This window comes from Pristis pectinata, chromosome 3, assembly GCF_009764475.1.
Source record: "Pristis pectinata isolate sPriPec2 chromosome 3, sPriPec2.1.pri, whole genome shotgun sequence".
NCBI classification, from domain to species: Eukaryota; Metazoa; Chordata; class Chondrichthyes; order Rhinopristiformes; family Pristidae; genus Pristis; species Pristis pectinata.
In genome coordinates, this window is record NC_067407.1 from 58,452,670 (window position 1) to 58,471,432 (window position 18,763).

The 18,763-nt window shown below is 44.2% G+C and overlaps 1 protein-coding gene across 1 annotated transcript in view; it reads right to left on the bottom strand.

Annotated features, from left to right (window-relative positions):
* The window catches only part of qsox1 (quiescin Q6 sulfhydryl oxidase 1), a 120,607-nt gene that overhangs the window by 45,979 nt on the left and 55,865 nt on the right, over positions 1-18,763 (bottom strand). The window contains 3 exon segments of the mRNA XM_052010852.1: positions 191-320; positions 2,301-2,432; positions 12,054-12,199. Coding sequence (XP_051866812.1) covers positions 191-320; positions 2,301-2,432; positions 12,054-12,199 — 408 coding nt within the window.

Genomic DNA, 18,763 nt, shown 5'->3' on the forward strand with positions numbered 1-18,763 from the left:
CTACTTCAGTCCACGGTCAGGAATGAATTAAAAAAGAATATTTATAAAGATCAGATTCAAGCTAAAAATAATGCATCTGTAAGTTTATTAAACTGCATTTATTGGGTTAACCAAGTCACTCTATTTATTCAGACAAACTGCTGGATCAAGGTAATTTGGAGTAAATGACCAAAAACACTGTCCAACTAACCTTTGTGAGCACGGTGATGAAGTGTTTCAGTGCCATGAGGGTATCTCCTGATAGTTCCCGATGTTTCCCCACTTCCATCTTGAGGGAGTAGTAAATTGCAGACTCCAGATCACTCATGTACAGTTTGGAACTGCAAAGAGGAACATAGGCAAAAAAAAAATACATTGATATATAGATACCCTGGCGCAGAAAGGGATACTACAGCACCTCACCCTAGGAGAATACAGCTACAACTTGACCCTGAAGTAGGATTGTAACAGGAGAGTGGGAAGGGGATGCAGCTATTCTTTAACAGAGAGAGGGAGATACAGCTAAACCCTGCTACAGAGGGAGGGATAGGGCTAAATCTTTACACAGAGAGAAGGACACAGATATTTAGCAACAGAGAGACAGCGATACATCTACACCTCAACACAGAGACAGTGATACATCTACACCTCAACACAGAGGCAGTGATACATCTACACCTCAACACAGAGGCAGTGATACATCAACAGCTTGACATGTAAAGAGGGCGGCACAGCTACATCTCAGTGGAGAGTGAAAGAATCACCTTGACAGAGAGGATGGTATAGCCACACCACAAGGCAGCAATGGAGGCAAAAGACACTGCAAATGCCGGGATGTGGAGCACCAAACTATCTCCCACACAAGATGACTGCAGTCCTGATGCAAGGTTTTGACCCAAAACATTGACAATCCCTTCCCTTCACCCCCCCCACTCCCCACAGATGCTGCTCGATGGACATTGACAATCCCATTTCCCCCCACAGGTGCTGCTCAACCCATTGAGTTCCTCCAGCAGTTTGCTTGTTGCTCCACAAGACAGCAAGATTCATAGAGCTACACCTCGACCCTGAGACACAGCTGGCTGTACGCCTTGACCCAAAGACAGGGAAACTACCAGACATCGAAACAGAGATGTCTAGTGCAAATGAAGGACCGAGTTTTCCACGACCCGGCTTCAATGACTGCAGGTAAATTATAGATTCAGGATCTCTACTTAGTCAAAAGCCAAGCATGTTTCATAATCCCGATCAGTTTTAGAACAAAGCTCAAAGCGATTGTGGTGCCCCAAGATCATCAGAGAGAGGCCAGTCTGCACCTGAAACATCGACTGTCCATTTCCCTCCATAGACGCTGCCTGACCTGCTGAATTTCTCCAGCACTTTTGTGTGTTGCTCCATTTAGTTTGGCACTTTATGACGAGATGTTATCATTCAGTGATGACATATCTAGGTCAGCAGAGTGTGCATTAAATCGCACTCAGCCCAGCTTCAGCTTTGACAAGCAAGTGCTGGGTCCAGCTCAAAGTGTAGGGATCCATACCCCTATGTTAAATTAAGCTGGTCTTGTTGAGCAATGGCTCGTGGTCTGGGAGTAGGCTTGTCTGCCGTGGGTTCAATTTAGCAGAGTTCTTTGCTTGCCAAGAGCGGGCACTGCAGTCCAGAGAGTCGGAGAACCTAGTTTATGCCCACCTGGTGGAAGCCAGACTAGCCAGGAGCTCCCTCTGGCGCCTGGAAGACGCAGCACAGCACAACCATTGCAATTCAACCTTCGCTGCCAACATCCTCCCCCTTACCCTCAAAAACGATAATCTGCCTCTCAACTCTCAGTATTCACTGTCCCAAAGTTTCGGTGGTGCATTGGTACAATTGGTAGAATGGCTGCCTCACAGCTCCAATAACCTGGGTTCAATCCTGACCACAGGTGCTATCTGTGTGGTGGTTGCACGTTTTCCCTATGATCCCGTGGACTTCCTTCAGAATGCTCTAGTTGTCCCAAAAAGCAGGTTGATAGGTTAATTGGCCGCTGTAAATTGCTACTAGTGTGTAGGTGAGTGACAGAATCTGGGGGGAGCTGATGGGAACGTGGGGAGAATAAAATGGGATTAGTGTAGCATGAGTGTAAATGGGATGCTTGATGGTTGGTACGGACCTGGTGGGCCGAAGGGCCTGTTTCCATGCTGAATGACCCGACAATTCTCCTCCGGAATTTCTCCCAGTGGGAACAGAACAGGGTACTGGTTGGGCGTGGTGGGAATGGGAGCGGTGAATTGTTGAGAGACAACCATGGCTGTTCCCCGCAACTGCTGTTAGAAATACCTCACCTGTTGAAGTCTTTCCATGGCTCCGTCACAAACCCATAGGTCGAGTTCTCTGGTGTCAGCTTGGAAGCGCCTCGTGTCACTCCCGGCAATCGGCGCAGGTAGTACGTGTAGAAAATGCGTGTTTCCATTTTCCTATGGATCAAGATGGAGCCAATGTCAGCGTGAAGAATGTCAACCTTCCCGTTAGGACAGAAGCATTTTGTTTCCTCCTTCACGTTTGCCAGTACAAAGCAAGTCTACTGGCTTGCAACTGGCGATTCTCTGCAATGCCCTGCTGACAAAGTCCACCTACCGATAATAGTGCTGATCGAGATGAAAATTTACAGCTGTTGAAAATCTGAAATAAAGACCCCAAAATACTGGAAATGCTCAGCAGGTCAGGTAACAGCTGTGGAGATAGAATCAGAAGTTCTGACAAAGGATCTCTAACCTGAGATATTAACTCTGTTTCTCTTTCTGCTGATGCTGCCTGACCTGCTGAGTGTTTCTAGCATTTTCTTTTTTTTTTGTTTTATTTGGGTGCAGAGAGAGGGCCTTAACCGAAGGTCTGTAGTGTTGGGAGTGGGGAAGAATTTGCCAAAGGGGATGCACTGCTGTGTTTAGTTCGACTTGAGTTGAGAACCAGTCCCTGGACCTTCCCACTTTCCCCCTCATCTGCCAGGCCTACTGCACACAGTGAACTGGGCACTGGGCATCTGAAGCAATGAATCAGTTGTATCAATATAAGCGACTCTAATGAGGAAACTCAGAGCAAGCCGTGCACAAATCCAAATATCCAAGAGGAAGAGGTGGTGATGATTCCATAGCTTAGTAGGGGATGGGGATGCAGGTCACTGATGACAGTCTGCCAGTGGTGGACTGATGAAGCTCAATGCTTTTGTCCACCTTATCTCTATAACTTCCTCTTGCTCCACAAAAAACACCACCCCCACCCTCCAAATACAGTCCAACCCCATGTAAACTCCCTTTAGTTTGGAGTTTGGCTTGGAGTCAGAGTCATACAGCATGGAAACAGGCCCTTCAGCCCAATTGGTCCATGCCAACCAAGATGCCTATCCAAGCTGGTCCCATTTGTTAGCACTTGGCCCATAACCTTCTAAACCTTTACTATCCATGTACCTGTCCAACTGTCTTTTAAAAGTTGTTATTGTACCTGCCTTAACTACTTCCTCTGGCAGCTCATTCCACAAACATGCTACCCTCTGTGTAAAAAAGATACCCCTCAAGTTCCTATTAAATCTTTCCCTTCTCATCTTAAACCTTTAATCTTCTTGATTACCCAACCCTGGGGAAAAAGACTGAGTGCATTCATCATATCTATGGCCCTCATGATTTTATACACCTCTATAAGATCATTTCTCAGTCTCCTATGGTCCAAGAAAAAAGGTCCCAGCGTGTCCAACCTTTCCCTATAACTCAGTCCTTCAAGTCCTGGCAATATCCTGGTCAATCATTTCTGCACTCTTTCCTATAGCAGTGTGACCACAACTGAACACAATACGCCAAGTGTGGCCTCGCCAGTGTCTTGTACAACTGCACCATGACCTCCCAACTTCTATACTCTGACTGAAGGCTAGCATGCAAAAAGCCTTCTTCACCACCCTATCTATCTGTGACTCCACTTTCAGGGAACCATGTACCTGAACTCCAACATCCCTCTGTTCTACAACATGCCCCAGGGCCCTATCGTTCACTGTGAAAGTCCTGCCTTTTTTGACTTTCCTCTGTATATTTCTCCTCCACAGTCTCCATGTTAAGAGTTAGCTCTGCTGTCACCCAGTTCTCAATATTTGAAATTACTCCCTAAATCTCTTAGATCTTCCATCTTCCTCTTCCCACAAAGACTCTCCTGACCAAGCTTTTGATCAACACTCAATAATTCTGGCTCTGGTTCTGGTCTTGCCTTGGTGCCAATCTACCCATTACCTGTAGGAATGCAGGTAGTGTTGTCGTCTGTCCCATTCCCATTGAATTTCAGTCATGAACTAGCAACAGATCACACCTTCTCATCTGACTGACAGGAGTGTCTAAAACAAGAGGGCATAAGTTTAGGGCAAGGGATAAGGGCTTGGAGGGGACCTGAGGAAGAACTTTTTCACCCAGATGTTGGAATCCGGAACACACTGCCTAAGTGGGTGGTGGAGGCAGATACTCTCACAAAATTTATAAGTATCTGGATGAGCACTTGAATCACCAAGGTGCAGCAGGCTGTGAAGCCAGTGCTGTAAATGGGATCAGTACAGATGGCTACTTGATGGGTAGCATTGACATGGTGGGCCAAAGGGCCTGTTTCTGTGCTCACTGAGTCCATGACTGTGGTGTATTGCTACGTCTGGACCAATAATCCCAAGAAAGAACCATGATAAGATAATTTGAAATTTAAATCCAGTTTTATAAAAAAAAGTTTTGCCTTTTGTTTTGGTGTCAGTAAAGGAGACCATTTAAGTCAAAATGTAACAATAAACTGATCAGTGCACAACTATCCTGTAAGTGAAGAAAATCTCTAATTTGCACTTGAACTAATGCGTGTGACACTGCCAGTGTGCTTCATTATGGTTGATTCTGATCTGGTCTCTGAAAGTCACTTAGTTGTATCAAATCTCTCCAGGACAACCAAGGATGTACAATAAAAGTCAGAATTGCGGACAATGCTTATATCCCACCCCAAAAATAAAGTACCAAAGGATAATGATGCCTGGCTAAGAACAACTGCAATATGTCTCCCAATATCGTGTGGGGCAGACACCTAAGATGTGCCTAATTGGGTAATTGCCATTTTACCCTACTACCCAAAGTTAAAGGAGATAAAATACTCAAATAATGATTTATTTTAAACGAGTTTGTAAGGACAAAGCTTGTGACAGAAATGTTGAGAAAAGAAAGCGAAAAGAGGAGAGAGAAAGAAAAGGAGAGAAAGAAAAACTAAAGGCAAAGAAAAAGAAAGGGAGAGAGAGAAAGAAAAACAAAGAAAAGTCAAAGAACAACAGAAGCAGATACACAAAGGAGAAGCGGGGTGAAGAAATGAAGGAAAAGAAAAAAAGTGTAAGGGGAAACAGAGAGACAGAAAGGGAAAATAGAAATTAAAAAAAGATAAGTGATAAGAAAACAAAAAAATAAAAAATACAGGGTGTGAAAACAGGGAGAGTGAGATGAAAGAAACAGAGAGGAACAGATAAAAGGATAGAGCAAAGGGATACGCAGCAATGGGAGGCAGTGAAAGATAGCTGGGTGGTCTTCAAGGTTTAAAAGCAGTAGTGTCCAAACATGCCCTGGCCATTAATAGTACGTGACCTTGCTGCCTGATATTTACTGCTCTGTTTATTCCCTCTTAAAGACACATGCTGGGCTATGGATCTCTGTTTAACTGTGAGCAGATGGAGGCCTCATACTCGATCACAAATAATTTTCCCCTCCACTAGCTCTGAAGAAAGCCTGGCACTCTGATAATGTCATCAGCACTATCCAATTATCCCTGGCGTCTGCCACAGGAGACAGCGGAAAGGGAGGCTGTGGCCTGGGACAGGCTTACACTTGACTTTAGCTTCTTCGCACATCTGTCCCTCAGGTTCTGATGAAATTCTTCCTGGCACGTCCCATTTACCCCAATTCTGCACAGTGCCCCACTGCTCCTTGTACTGCGCTATCACTCAGCTCCGTGGCATTAATCATCCATTCACAGAGCAAATGTCCCATCTGCTCGTCACTCAACTCGCCAATCGCACCAGTTGCCTCTCTTCAGTCACCCAGAAAAACACTATTGTTTTCATGCAACAGTTTGGAACATCTTCCTATTGTGCAGGAGAGTCATACAATCTCACTGTGCATTTTCCACACAGTGAAACATTAACTATTTAGGGCTCGGTTGCAGGAAATGCAGGAGAACACAGCATGGAACAAATGCTGGGCTCCTGGTTTGACCCTTTCCCTTCTAGGAGAATCAAATTCCCACTGTATAATTCTCTTTGTAAAATTCTCACTGCTTATCCCCACCTCTCTGACAAAAGGTCACTGGTACAAAGCTCCAATATTTATCTATTCCACACCTCCCAAATTGCACCAAATCATTTTGTCCCAGCTGCAGTGCAGAGGTAGGCCTCTTGCCTCTAGGTCAGAAGGTTGTGGGTTCCACTCCAGAGATCTGAGCACAAAGGCTGTCACTCCAACCCAATGTTGAGGAGATGCTGCATTGTCAAAAGTGATGTCTTTCTGATGAAGTTTGTACGTTCTCCCCGTGCCTGTGTGGATTTCCTCCGGGTGCTCCAGTTTCCTCCCACATTGCAAAAAGACATACAGGTTAGGAAGTTGTGGGCATGCTATGTTGGCGCTGAAAGTGTGGCGACACTTGCGGGCTGCCCCCAGAACACTATACAAAAGATGCATTTCACTGTGTGTTTCAATGTACATGTGACTAATGAAGATATTTTATCTTATCTTAAGCTGTCTGCTCTCTCAGCTGGATGGAAAAGACCACACAACACTATTACAGCAGGGCAGGACAGATATCTCAGGTGCTCTCTCTGTCAATTATTCTTCAAACATCATCAATGAAATGAACCGTCAGGATTTCATCACTTTATTGTTCATGGGTGAGTCAATTAGGAGCAGGAGTAGGCCACTCAGACACTTGAGCCTGCTCTGCTATTTACTAAGATCACAGTCGATCTGGTTGTAACCTCAACCCTGCATTCTTACCTAACCACAATAACCTTTCACCCCTTTGCTTTTCCAGAATCTATCCACCTTCGCCTTAAAAATATTCAAAGTCCATGCTTTCAATGCCTTATTAGGAAATGATTTTCAAAACTTTAGTAAGTTTTTCCCAGGGTGAAAATGGCTAACATGAGGGGGCATAATTGGAGGAAGGTATAGGGGAGATGTCAGAGGTAAGATTTTTACACAGAGAGTGGTGGGTGCATGGAATGCACTGCCGACAGAGGCAGTGGAGGCAAATACATTAGGGACACTTAAGAGACTCTTAGATAGCCACATGAATGATAGAGAAATGGAAGGCTATGTGGGAGGGAAGGGTTAGGTAGATATTAGAGCAGGATAAAATGTCGGCACAACATCGTGGGCTGAAGGGCCTGTTCTGTGCTGTAATGTTCTACGTTCTATGTTTAGTCCAGCGTAGGACTTATGCTATGAATAGTAGGGCAATAGGAAGTTTTAAGGAACAGAGGGACCTAGGAGTAAAAGTGCATAGTTCGTTGAAAGCAGCGTCACAGGTAGAAAGTGTGGTGAAAAAGGTGTTTAGCACACTGGCCTTCATCAGTCAGGGCATTGAGTATAGGAGTTGGGACATTATGATGCAGTTGTATAAGTCATTAGTAAAGCTGCACTTGGAGTACTGTGTACAGTTTTCGTCACCCTGTTATAGGAAGGATGTGGGTAAACTGGAAAGAGTGCAGAAAAGATTTATGAGGATGTTGCCAGGACAAGAGGGTCTGAGTTATAGGGAGAGGTCAGCCAGGCTAGGCCTTTATTCCTTGGAACATAGGAGAATGAGGGGCAACCTTATAGAAGTGTTCAAAATTATGAGAGGCATATATAAGGTGAAAGGTAACAGTCTTTTCCCCAGGGTAGGGGAGTCCAAAACTAGGGGGCACAGGTTTAGGGTGAAAGGGGAAAGATTTAAAAGGGACTTGAGGGGCAACATTTTCATGCAGAGGGTGGTGAGTATATGGAATGAGCTGCCAGAGGAAGTGATTGAGGCAGGTACTATAGTATCATTTAAGAGGCTCGTTGATATGCACATGGAGGGATGGGGCTTGGAGGGATGTGGGCCGAACACAGGAAATTGGGACAAGCTACATGGAAAACATGGTCGGTGTGGACTGGTTGGGCCGAAGGGCCTGCATCCATGCTATATTGCTCTATGACTCTATAAAAACCCTCAACTCTCTAAAGAGAAAACATTTCACTTAACCTTGGCCTTAAATGGGCAACCTCTTATTTTTTAACAGTGATCTCTAGTGCTCCACTCTTCAGCACAAGGAAACATCCTCTCGACTTCCATCTTGGGATCCCTCAGGATTTTACACGTTTCAATCAAGTCACTACTCACTTTTCTAAACTCCATAAGATACAAGCCTGGCCAGTCCAATCTTTCTGGGTGTTAGTCTAGTACACCGTTTTGTGAACATCCTCCAATGCCTTAACATGCACCTCCAATACTGTACACAATGCTCCAGGTGTGGTCTCACCAGCGCCCCATATAATGGAAGTATAACCTCCTTATTTTGTATTCAATTCCCTTTGCAATAAACAAAAACATTCTGCCCACTTTCCTAATTAGTTGCCATACCTGCATACTGCAATACCTGCATACTATCCTTTCATAATTCCTGCACGAGGGCACTTGGATCCCTCTGCAATCTCTCCCCATTTAGATAAAATGCAGCTTCTGTATTTTTATTGTGAAATGGACCAGTTTAGAGTTTCCCATTTTATCCTCCATTTCCCAGATCTTTGCCCAATCACTTAATCAATCTATATCCCTTTGTACTAAACTTCAGAAACACTTCATTATCCTGAGTTTATGAATGGTGATATATAAATGTAAGTCTTTGTATCACATTCTCCACTTTTTATCATATAGGCTAATCCTACCCTAGGTATTTTATTCTCCCTACATTCCCATTGATTCCCCTAGACTTTACCACTCACCTGCACAGTAGGGGCAATTTACAGCGGCCAATTAACCTACCAACCCGCACACCTTAGGGATGTGGGAAGAAACTGGAGCATTCGGAAGAAACCCACGTGGTCATAGGGAGAACATGCAAACTCCACACAGACAATGTTGAAAGTCAGTCAGGCTTGAACCCCCGTCTCTGGAGTTGTAGGCAGTAGCTCTACTAGCTTCACCGCTGTGCCAGGCTGACCACGCAGTGACCAATGTCCCCTTGTTGCTCCATTCCAATCCCCAATTTCATCACCTAGGCCTCAGAAGGTTGGCAATGAAGCCGGAGATCATACAAGGGGTGGGCTCTAGGGAGTGGTCAGAAGAATGCAAGGTAAGTAAGGGACATGGTTCCTAGTCCAACCTCACGTTGGGAAGATGTAGTTATCCCAGGAGTGCCTGATGATGGTCACTCCCAGGACAACTTGGTCCAAGTTCCTCACATTGCTCCACAGGGAATGATATCACTTCATGTGCAGTGGTGTTGATAGGAAAACTCGGGGCTGGAACTGACTGGCTGAATTTCAGGGGTGGTGAAAAACAGCCTGGAAGTGCTTTTCAATAAAGTTTTATTCCAGAGAAAAATTTGATTCTTACTGCATAATGCTTTATGCAATTGAATTTCTAGCATTATCAGTTTCAATATTATTAACTGAGGGACAGCTATCTTTTTTGAACAGCAACTGTGACCTTTCCTATCCAGGCAAGAGCACAGAACTCCTTTAATAGCTGGCACTTCAGAAGCAAAATCTACCATTAGACTAGATTTTGTGCTTATCTCTGCACTGGGCCTTGTACCTGGAAGTGAGTGGTTGTCAAATGATCCAGGGCTGACATCCATAGAAAAACTCCTCAAGAATATTGTGATGCCGTGTGGAATTCAGTCAATGAACAGATATGTATAATGCTGCCTCTGACTCCCTCATATGGTGACTACTGTAATACCAATGGGGATAATTCTTAAGACTGCAATTATTTCCTGTTACTTTCTGCCTGCCTTACTCTCTCTGGTCAGCAGATGTCACTGCCAACACTGGTGGTGGCCATGAGCCAGGAACCTTCCTTTGCACAGCCATTAATTCACAGAGAGAGTTTAAACACTGCAGTTGATTTTATAGAGTGGTTTGGGTGCCAGCAATGTACTGGCAACTTGTTACTCTGTGAATAGAGCACGGAATGCAGCCTGTGGCCTTTTGCACTGACAGCTCCTGGTTTCCCCCGGAGCTGGCACTGAGCTGAGGACTATTGTTCTCCTCATAGAGCAGGAGGTGAAAAGCAGTCTGTTGTCAAATGCTTCCTGGCATCTGGCTCCTTGGCAGCTTTGGCAAGAGATCAAGAACAGGCTCTGTAGCGGTCTGTGCCTTCTGATGAAGCACTGCGAGGACAATTGGGAGAAAAGAGGAAAACAAAAACGCACTGACGCAAGCAAACAAATGTATACATACACAGTGCAGGTACGTGTATACACAAACACAAGTATAAGGAGGCATGCAGCATAAAACACAGGTATACACACACACTCTATAAACCACATGCATATGTACAAAATATACATAAGTGCACACATGCTGTCATACACACATGCACATATAAAACATGCATACAAGTACAGGTATACATATTACACACATGCTCATATAAAAACCCATTCATACGTGCAAACACAGGTATGCAAGAATACATACAGAAACACAGAGACACACACATTTCAGAAGCAAAATCTACTACTAGACCAGATTTTGTGCTTATCTCTGCACTGGGCCTTGCACCTGGAGGTGAGTGGTTGTCAAATGATCCATGGCTGACATCCATGGGCAAAAGCTCCTCAAGAATATTGTGATGCCGTGTGGAATTCAAGTCAAAACATTGTTAATTGGGAATACCCCCAGGCACACAGTACTGTGTTGACTTTCTAAAGCTACTCATCACAGCAAAGGCTTCTGTGTGCTTTACAGTACTATTGAGCACTGACATCCAACTCTTAAAGGGACCAGCATGAGAAAAACAGCACGAAGTAAAGGCTGAAAGCAGAAATATTTCAGAAACCAGTGTCCCTTTGAAGGGGAGTAGGAATGGTGAACCAGCTGAGAATAAAACGTTACTTTATGCTGCCATCATTATGGCTTGAGACGGAAATGAGGTCAATACTCAAAGCTGCATTGGATTGGCTGATGAAGGAAAATGGGAAACTGAGAGAATGGAAATGCGATCTATTCATCTGGCTAGAGGGTAAACAGCAATAAATGGTTGGAACAAGTGGTCTCATAGTTGTTGGAAACTTCAGTGCATTTCTACCTATTCTGATACAACTGCCCTGATCAGCAACATGAAGAAGAACATTTTATAGCACCAAGATGTCAAAGTCTCTCCACAATGGGTCAAGAGAAGGATACCCCTCACCATTCAAAAGTTGAATTCAATTTTCTCAGCTCATTAATGATTTATTTTTATAAATTTAAAACCATTTGCTACCTTCTCAAGTTTAGTACCACTGTGCACTGCTGCTGGTGAACTTCAAGTCCCTTACAATTGGAGAAAACCCTTGCAGCTCAATATCTGGTAAAACAATGGGGCTACACTGTTGATGCAACTGTTTTGCCGTTGCTTGGTTCAGGTCCCCCAAACAGACTAGCTAGTGGAACAAAAGGTAATGAAAGGGAAGGCCTAGTTGGGCATGATTCATAGCAGGAAGGCAGAAATACTGCAGGGTAATTAATATTCATTTCTATCTACCCCATAGCATGGTTTAACAGCTGCAGTGGTACCAAGCTTGAAGGGACAATGACATACAGAGACACAAGAAACTGCAGATGCTGGAACTTGGAGCAACAAACAAGGTGGAGGGAAATAGGCAGTTGGCATTCCAGGTCGGGACTCTTCATCAGGACCAAAAGACTGAAAACTTTCTTCCCTCTATCTTTCAGTCTAGATGTAGGGTCTTGACCCAAAATGTCAACCGTCCATTTCCCTCCAATAGACGCTGCCTGACCCGCTGAGTTCCTCCAGCATCTTGTTCATTGCAATGACATACAGAGCCTGTTCCGCGCCTCCAACAGGAGAGATATACATACACTGTGACCTCTCTGTGGGTGGTATCATTGAAGTACAGGTAGCAAGATGGGAACTTGTGGACACCAAACAACTTCACGAGGTTCTCTTCACTTTTCAGAACTCTGCGCACAGCAACGTTCTCGTACTGCAGCATGTCCAGGGTCACCTGCGGGGGCAAGGGGCACCAATTAGAAGCTTCCTGCAAATCAGCCAATGAGGACTGGGGAAATCAAGCGATGGATAATACAGCACCCTTGGGACTTTGGTGATGCCAAACTAACAGGTTTTCTGGACTACTGGATGTTACTCCAATTTAATTTTGTTTTTTTTAAAACACAAGTTAAAAGGGAGTTGGAAACCAAACCTGGATGACTTTAAAGGAAGAGGATAGGACCCTCAGCGTTTCAGCTTGCAAGTTTCAGGACCCTGGCTCTGGATTTCTGCATTCCAATGCTCCAACCCCGACCCTGGTCTCGGCCGCACACGCAGCCTGCACTCTGGACCCCTGCTTAGCCTCCACACCAACGAGTGAGCCAGATAAGATAGCTTTATTAGTCACACGTACATTGAAACACACAGTGAAATGCATCTTTTTGCATAGGATGTTCTGGGGGCAGCCAATCAGGATTTCTAAACAATCAGATACTGGATGATTGGAACGTTACTGTACTTGTGGGAAGCTGTCAGTCCTGTTGATAATTTCAGAAATTTTAGATATTCCAGTTTAACCCTTAGGTCATTTTTTTTTAGTTCCCCTACAATTAAGTCTTCCTGCTTTGAATGTTCCATTGGAGGTCGTGATAAAAACTAACCCAGCTTGACGGTTTATTTTATTGAGCAATAGAATGGTGACTGAGAAACAATAATGAGATTGCACTAGTATTAGACATGGGACTGATGCGGTGATTGGAAGCTTTGTATTTCTGAGCTCCAGCATACCTTAAATTCTCAGTTCCTCTCTAATGACAGTCATGCACCACTGATACACCGTGCATTTTTGGGACGTGGGAGGAAACTGAAGCCCCCCCCCCCCCCCCCCCCCCGAAGGAATCCCATATGGTCACACGGAGAATGTGTAAACTCCGCACAGACAGCACCAGAGGTCAGGATTGAAGCTGGGTCATTGACTAGCTGTGACACTGCTATCTGAATTTTTTTTTACAACACAATTAACATGGAAGAAACAGAGGGCAGTAAAAGGAAACTACATCTCAAGGTACTTCATGGCCAGTTCTTTTGCTGATTTTGCTTTATGACCCTTTTCCTCCAGCTGAAGACACCAATCACTGCTGATGTTACTTTTGATCCCAGATGCTGGGATCTCTGATGCAACTGAGGAAAATGGGAGGGAAGAAAGTTTAAAGTCTTGACATCTAAAATATCTGCTCTGGATAAACAAAATGAATTATGGCCTCAAAACAGTTTTCCCTTTGCTTCAATTTATTCACAGGATGCAAACATCAGTGGTAAGGCCAGCATTTATTGTCTGTCCTTCATTGGCTTGAGGTGGTGAACCACCTTCTTGGATCGCTACAGTCGGGATGGTAAGGGTGCTTCCACAGAGCTGTTGGATGGAAAGTTCACGATAAAAACCCTATGATGGTAAAAGTATATTGTGTAACTTGTGGCTAGAAGTTCTCCCATGTATCTGCTACCCTTTTCCACTTAGAAGGTATAAGTCACAGATATGGGAGGTGCTGTGATAGAAACATTGGTGGGATGCAGTAGTGCATCTTGTAAATGGGTAAAAGTAACTTAAGTTTCTTAATGGTACATGCGCATCACGAACATTGGTGATTTAACTCATAGGTATTAATCGGTCGGCCAATTTCTTAATGGCTTAAATACACCTCTGCTTGCAAATGATACACGCTGCAGCATAACAAGCCAAGATGGAGGACTGAGTGCCAATCAGGTGGGTTGCTTTGTCACAGAGTCATGGAGAGATGCAGCAAGGAAACAGGCCCTTCGGCCCACCAAGTCTGTGCCAACTATCAAGCTCCCATTTTTACACTAATCCTACCCTAATCCATATTATTCTCCCCACATTCCCATCAACTCAGCCTTGGATTCTATCACTCATCTACACACTGGGGGCAATTTACAGTGATCAAATAACTCACCAACCCGTGCATTTTTGGGACGTGGGAGGAAACAGAAGCCCCCGAAGGAATCCCATACGGTCATACGGAGAATGTGTAAGCTCCGCAAAGACAGCACCAGAGGTCAGGATTGAAGCTGGGTCATTGACTAGCTGTGACACTGTGCTATCTGAATATTTTCTACAACACAATTAACATGGAATCTGAAAGCATTCTGCTTCTCCAGTGTTGTTGGAGCTGTACGCGTCCAGGTGGCAGGATTCCATCACACTCCTGGAACTTGTGGAAGGTGGAAAGGCTTTGAGAAGCCAAGTGATGAATCATTTACCACAAGATACACAGCATCTACCTGCTCCTGTAGCCAAGACACATATGTGGTTGGTCTGGATAAGTTTTAACAGGTATCCTCAGATGACATGGGGAAAGAAGTTAAACTCTCAGTTATTTGAGTTGGTCTTTGTGGCATGAGTGTTCCTTGCCACTTATCAATCTAAAGCAGGATAGTGTCCAGATCATTGTGCACATGAGCAAGAACTGCTACATTACATTGTGTAATCTTTAACAAAGTTCTCCATTTCTGATGTCACAATGGAAAGAAGATCACTGATGAAGCAGCTAAAGATGGTTGGCCCAAGGAAAATGCCCCAAGGAACTCCTACATTAATATCCTGGGATTGAAAAGAAAGATCTCCAGAAGAAGAGAACCATCTTCTTTTGTGCTAAGTTTGACTCCAGTTCGTGGAAAATTTTCTCTCAGACTTTCACGAGGTTTCATTAATGCTGCAGTCAGTCAAATGCAGCTTTAACATTGAGGTTGATCACTCTCACATCATCTCTGGAACTTAACTCTTTGGTCTCTGTTTGGATCAAGACTGGAGCTCTGGGTTCTGGCAAAACCCAAATTGAGGATCAGGAACAGAACATCAAGACAAGCATTGCCAATTACCTTCTATCGCCTTGCTGATGCTTGAGAGTAGACTCATGCATCAATAATTGGCCAGACTGTATTTGTCTTGCTTTCTGAGGACAAGAAATATCTGGCCAATTTTCCACCGGGTTGGGCAGGTACAGGACTGAAACTTGGCCTGGTTTGGGACATGAATCTCAGCCAGTGCCTTCTTCCTTTTCTATATACAGTGCACTCAGTTGTTTTTTAATGTCACGTGGAGTGAATCTGTTCAATGATGGTGGCGATGGACAACACATTTGAGTGAAGTTGGTTGCAAATGTCTTGCATTCTCTGACACTAAGCATGACTTGTCAGTGTCTCATCTATTGCAGAGAGCATTGCTTTAGTGTCATAGGATGGCTGATGAAGTTTAAAATATTCCATGCCAACCTGAATTGGAGACGGCTGGAAAATAATACACCCTAGCTACTGATCGATGATTCAACTGTAGCAGTTTCTGACCAGAATGCAAACGCTGGTTGACTTCGTACGACAGCAGTATTCTTATCATCATTAGAGTTCTTAACCCATCGAACATCACCAAGTTATCGTCAAGGATGATCACAGGTTGCTAATGCTACAGGATAGAACCCAGTGACCGACTTAGTAATTGCTGTCTGAGTTCAGAGCCTGCAGAATAAGTTGACAACTAATAGATTTCTTCCCAAGTCTGCATTTCGAGTAGCTGATTATAAATCAGAGTTTACAACATAATGAATGACAGTATGTATTTGGATCACTGCTCCCAAGCTGTCTTTCTCCATCTCTCACTCTTGACAGTGACAGCAGGTCCTGAATTTATCAAGGAAATCATGCTAATCCATCAATGAATTCTCCACTCCAGCTGGTGCGAGATGACTGGTCAAGACTTCTTCGCCTCAAACGCGCCACCTCCCAATAAGAAGGCAGAAACAACACTTCTCCACTCTGGCCTAAGGTAACTGATGGAGGTTGAGGTCTCTGTGCCAGATGTAGAGTTGCACATTATAGAAACAGGCCCTTCGGCCAAATTCGTCCATGCCGACTGAGATGCCTATGTACGCTAATCCCATTTTCCTGCATTTGACCCATATCCCTCTATTCCTTTCTTATCCATTACCTGTCCAAATGCTTTTTTAAATACTGAGGTTGTACCTGCCTCTACCAACTCTCATGGTGGGTTGTTCCATATACCTACCACGCACTGTGTGGAAAATATTGCCCCTCAGATCTCCTTTAAATCTTTCCCCTCTTACTTGTCCTCTACTGTTGAAAAATGACTGTGGCTATCTACCATTTCTACCCTCCTCAGTTTTGTAAACCTCTATACGGTAATCCCTCAGCTTCCTCCGCTCCAGTGAGAACAATCCCAGCTATCCAATCTTTCCTTGTAACTAAAGCCCTCCATTTCAGGCAACATCCTAGTGAATCACTTCTGCACTCTCTCAAGAGCCACCACATCCTTCATATAGTGCGGTGACCAGAAATGCACATAGTATTCCAACTGTAGTCCAACCAATGTCTTGTACAGCTGCAACGTGATGTCCCAACTCTTATGTTCAATATCCCTGCCTATGAAGGGAAGCAAGCTAAACACCTTCTTCATGATTCTATCTACCTGTGTTGCTATCTTCAGGGATCTATGAACTTGTGCCCCAAGGTCCCTCTGTACATCAATGCTTCCAAAGTCCCTGCTGTTTACTGTAAATGTCCTGCCAGTACTGAATGACCCAAAATACATTACCTCACACTTGTCTAGATTAAATTTGATCTGCCACGAATCCGCCCAACTTTCCAGCTGATATATGTCCTTCTGTAACCTTAGGCAACCATCTTTGGTATCTTCAACTTCACCAATTTTCATGTTGTCTGCAAACTTACTTATCAGACCACAGACATTATCATCCCAGTCATGTATACATATGGCAAACAACAAAGGTCCCAGCACTGATCCCTGTGATACACCATTGGTTAAAGACTTCCAGTCAGAAAAACAACCCTCCACCGCTACCCTCTGCCTCCTATCACCAAGCCAATTTTGGATCCAGCTTGCCAAAACACTTTGAATCCCATGTGCCCAAATGTTCTGGACTAGCCAACCACGTAGGACTTTCTCAAAAGACTTGAAGTCCATGTAAACCACATCTACCACTTTGCCTTCATCAGTTTCGTTAGTAACTTCCTCAAAAAACTCTTAGATCTGAGAGGCAGGATTTCCCATACATAAAACCACACTGACTCCCACTCAATCCCTACCTTTCCAAATGATCACAAATCCCATCACTAAGAATGCTTTCCAATAGTTTCCCTACTAATGATGTAAGGCTCACTAACCTGTAGTTTCTTAGCTTCTCCCTACTACCCTTCTTGAATACAGGAACAACATTAATTAGCCTCCAGTCTTCCAGTACCTAACCTGTGGCTAAAGGCGATGCCAAAATATCTGTAAGTGCCCCAGCAATCTTCTCCCTTGCATCCCATAACACCCTGGGACAGATTTCATCAGGCCCTGGGGATTCATCCACCTTAATGTGCGTCAGTTTCTCTAACACTCCCTCTTTCCTGATACACACATGTTCCAGACTATCGGCGTACACCTCCCCTTACTCTCCATCCTCCACATTCCTCTCCCTGTTGAATATTGACGTGACAACGCACATATCCCCTGCCTCCACACAAAGACTTCCCTTTTGGTCCCCAAGGGGATCTACTCTTTCCTTAGCTACCCTCTTGCTTCTAATGTAGTCATAAAAGGATTTGGAATTCTCTTTAATTCTGCTGGCCAGAATTAACCATGTTTGCCCTCTTAACTATTTTAAGATCTTGCCTATATTCTCCAGAACACTTCCTCCTTCTTCATGACAAAACCCTCAAATTCCTTTGTTAACCAAGGTTCCCTGATCTTACCATCTTTGCTTTTTACCCTTACTGACTCTGAACTCTTACCATTTCACTTTTAAATACCTCCTACTTCTCAGATGCTGTTTTCTCCCCCCTAGCAGTTGCTCCCAATCCACTTTGGCCAGGTCCTGATTTATACTATTGAACTCAGCCCTTCCTCAATTTAAGACCTTAACTCTAGGAACCAACCTTATCCTTTTCTATGTCTACCTTAAAGCTTACCGAATTGTGGTTACTGTCGCAAAGAGTTCCTCCACAGACACTTCCACCTCATTCCTTAAAATAAGGTCAAGTACAGCTCCCTCCCTTGCAGGACTCACCACACACTACTTTAAAAACCTTTCCTGGATGCATTTAACAAATTCCACCCCATTTAGGCCCTTTACATTAATGCAAGCCCAGTCAATATTGGGCAAGTTAAAATCTCCTTTTGGAAACCCCCTCCCCACCCACATCACTCCTGAAAATATTATACTCAGGAACACTGAGCTGCCATTCCTGCCCTCCCCTCATCCATGTTTCCGTGATTGCCACAATATCACAATCCCACATGCTGATCCATGCTCTCAGGTCATCTGTCTTACCTACAAGGCTCTGTGCGCACTTGCATTAAAGTAAATGAAGCCTACCAGCCCTCTTATGCTTTCCCACCAATCTCTGGCTGCTCTGCCCTCTAGAGTTGCCTGCTCTATTTACTACATATGCTTCCCTCTGCCCTTCTGCTACACTGTCACTGCTCCAACTAAACAATTTGATTGTCCAGTGTCAACAGTCCCATGTTGCAAGGCCAACATTCATC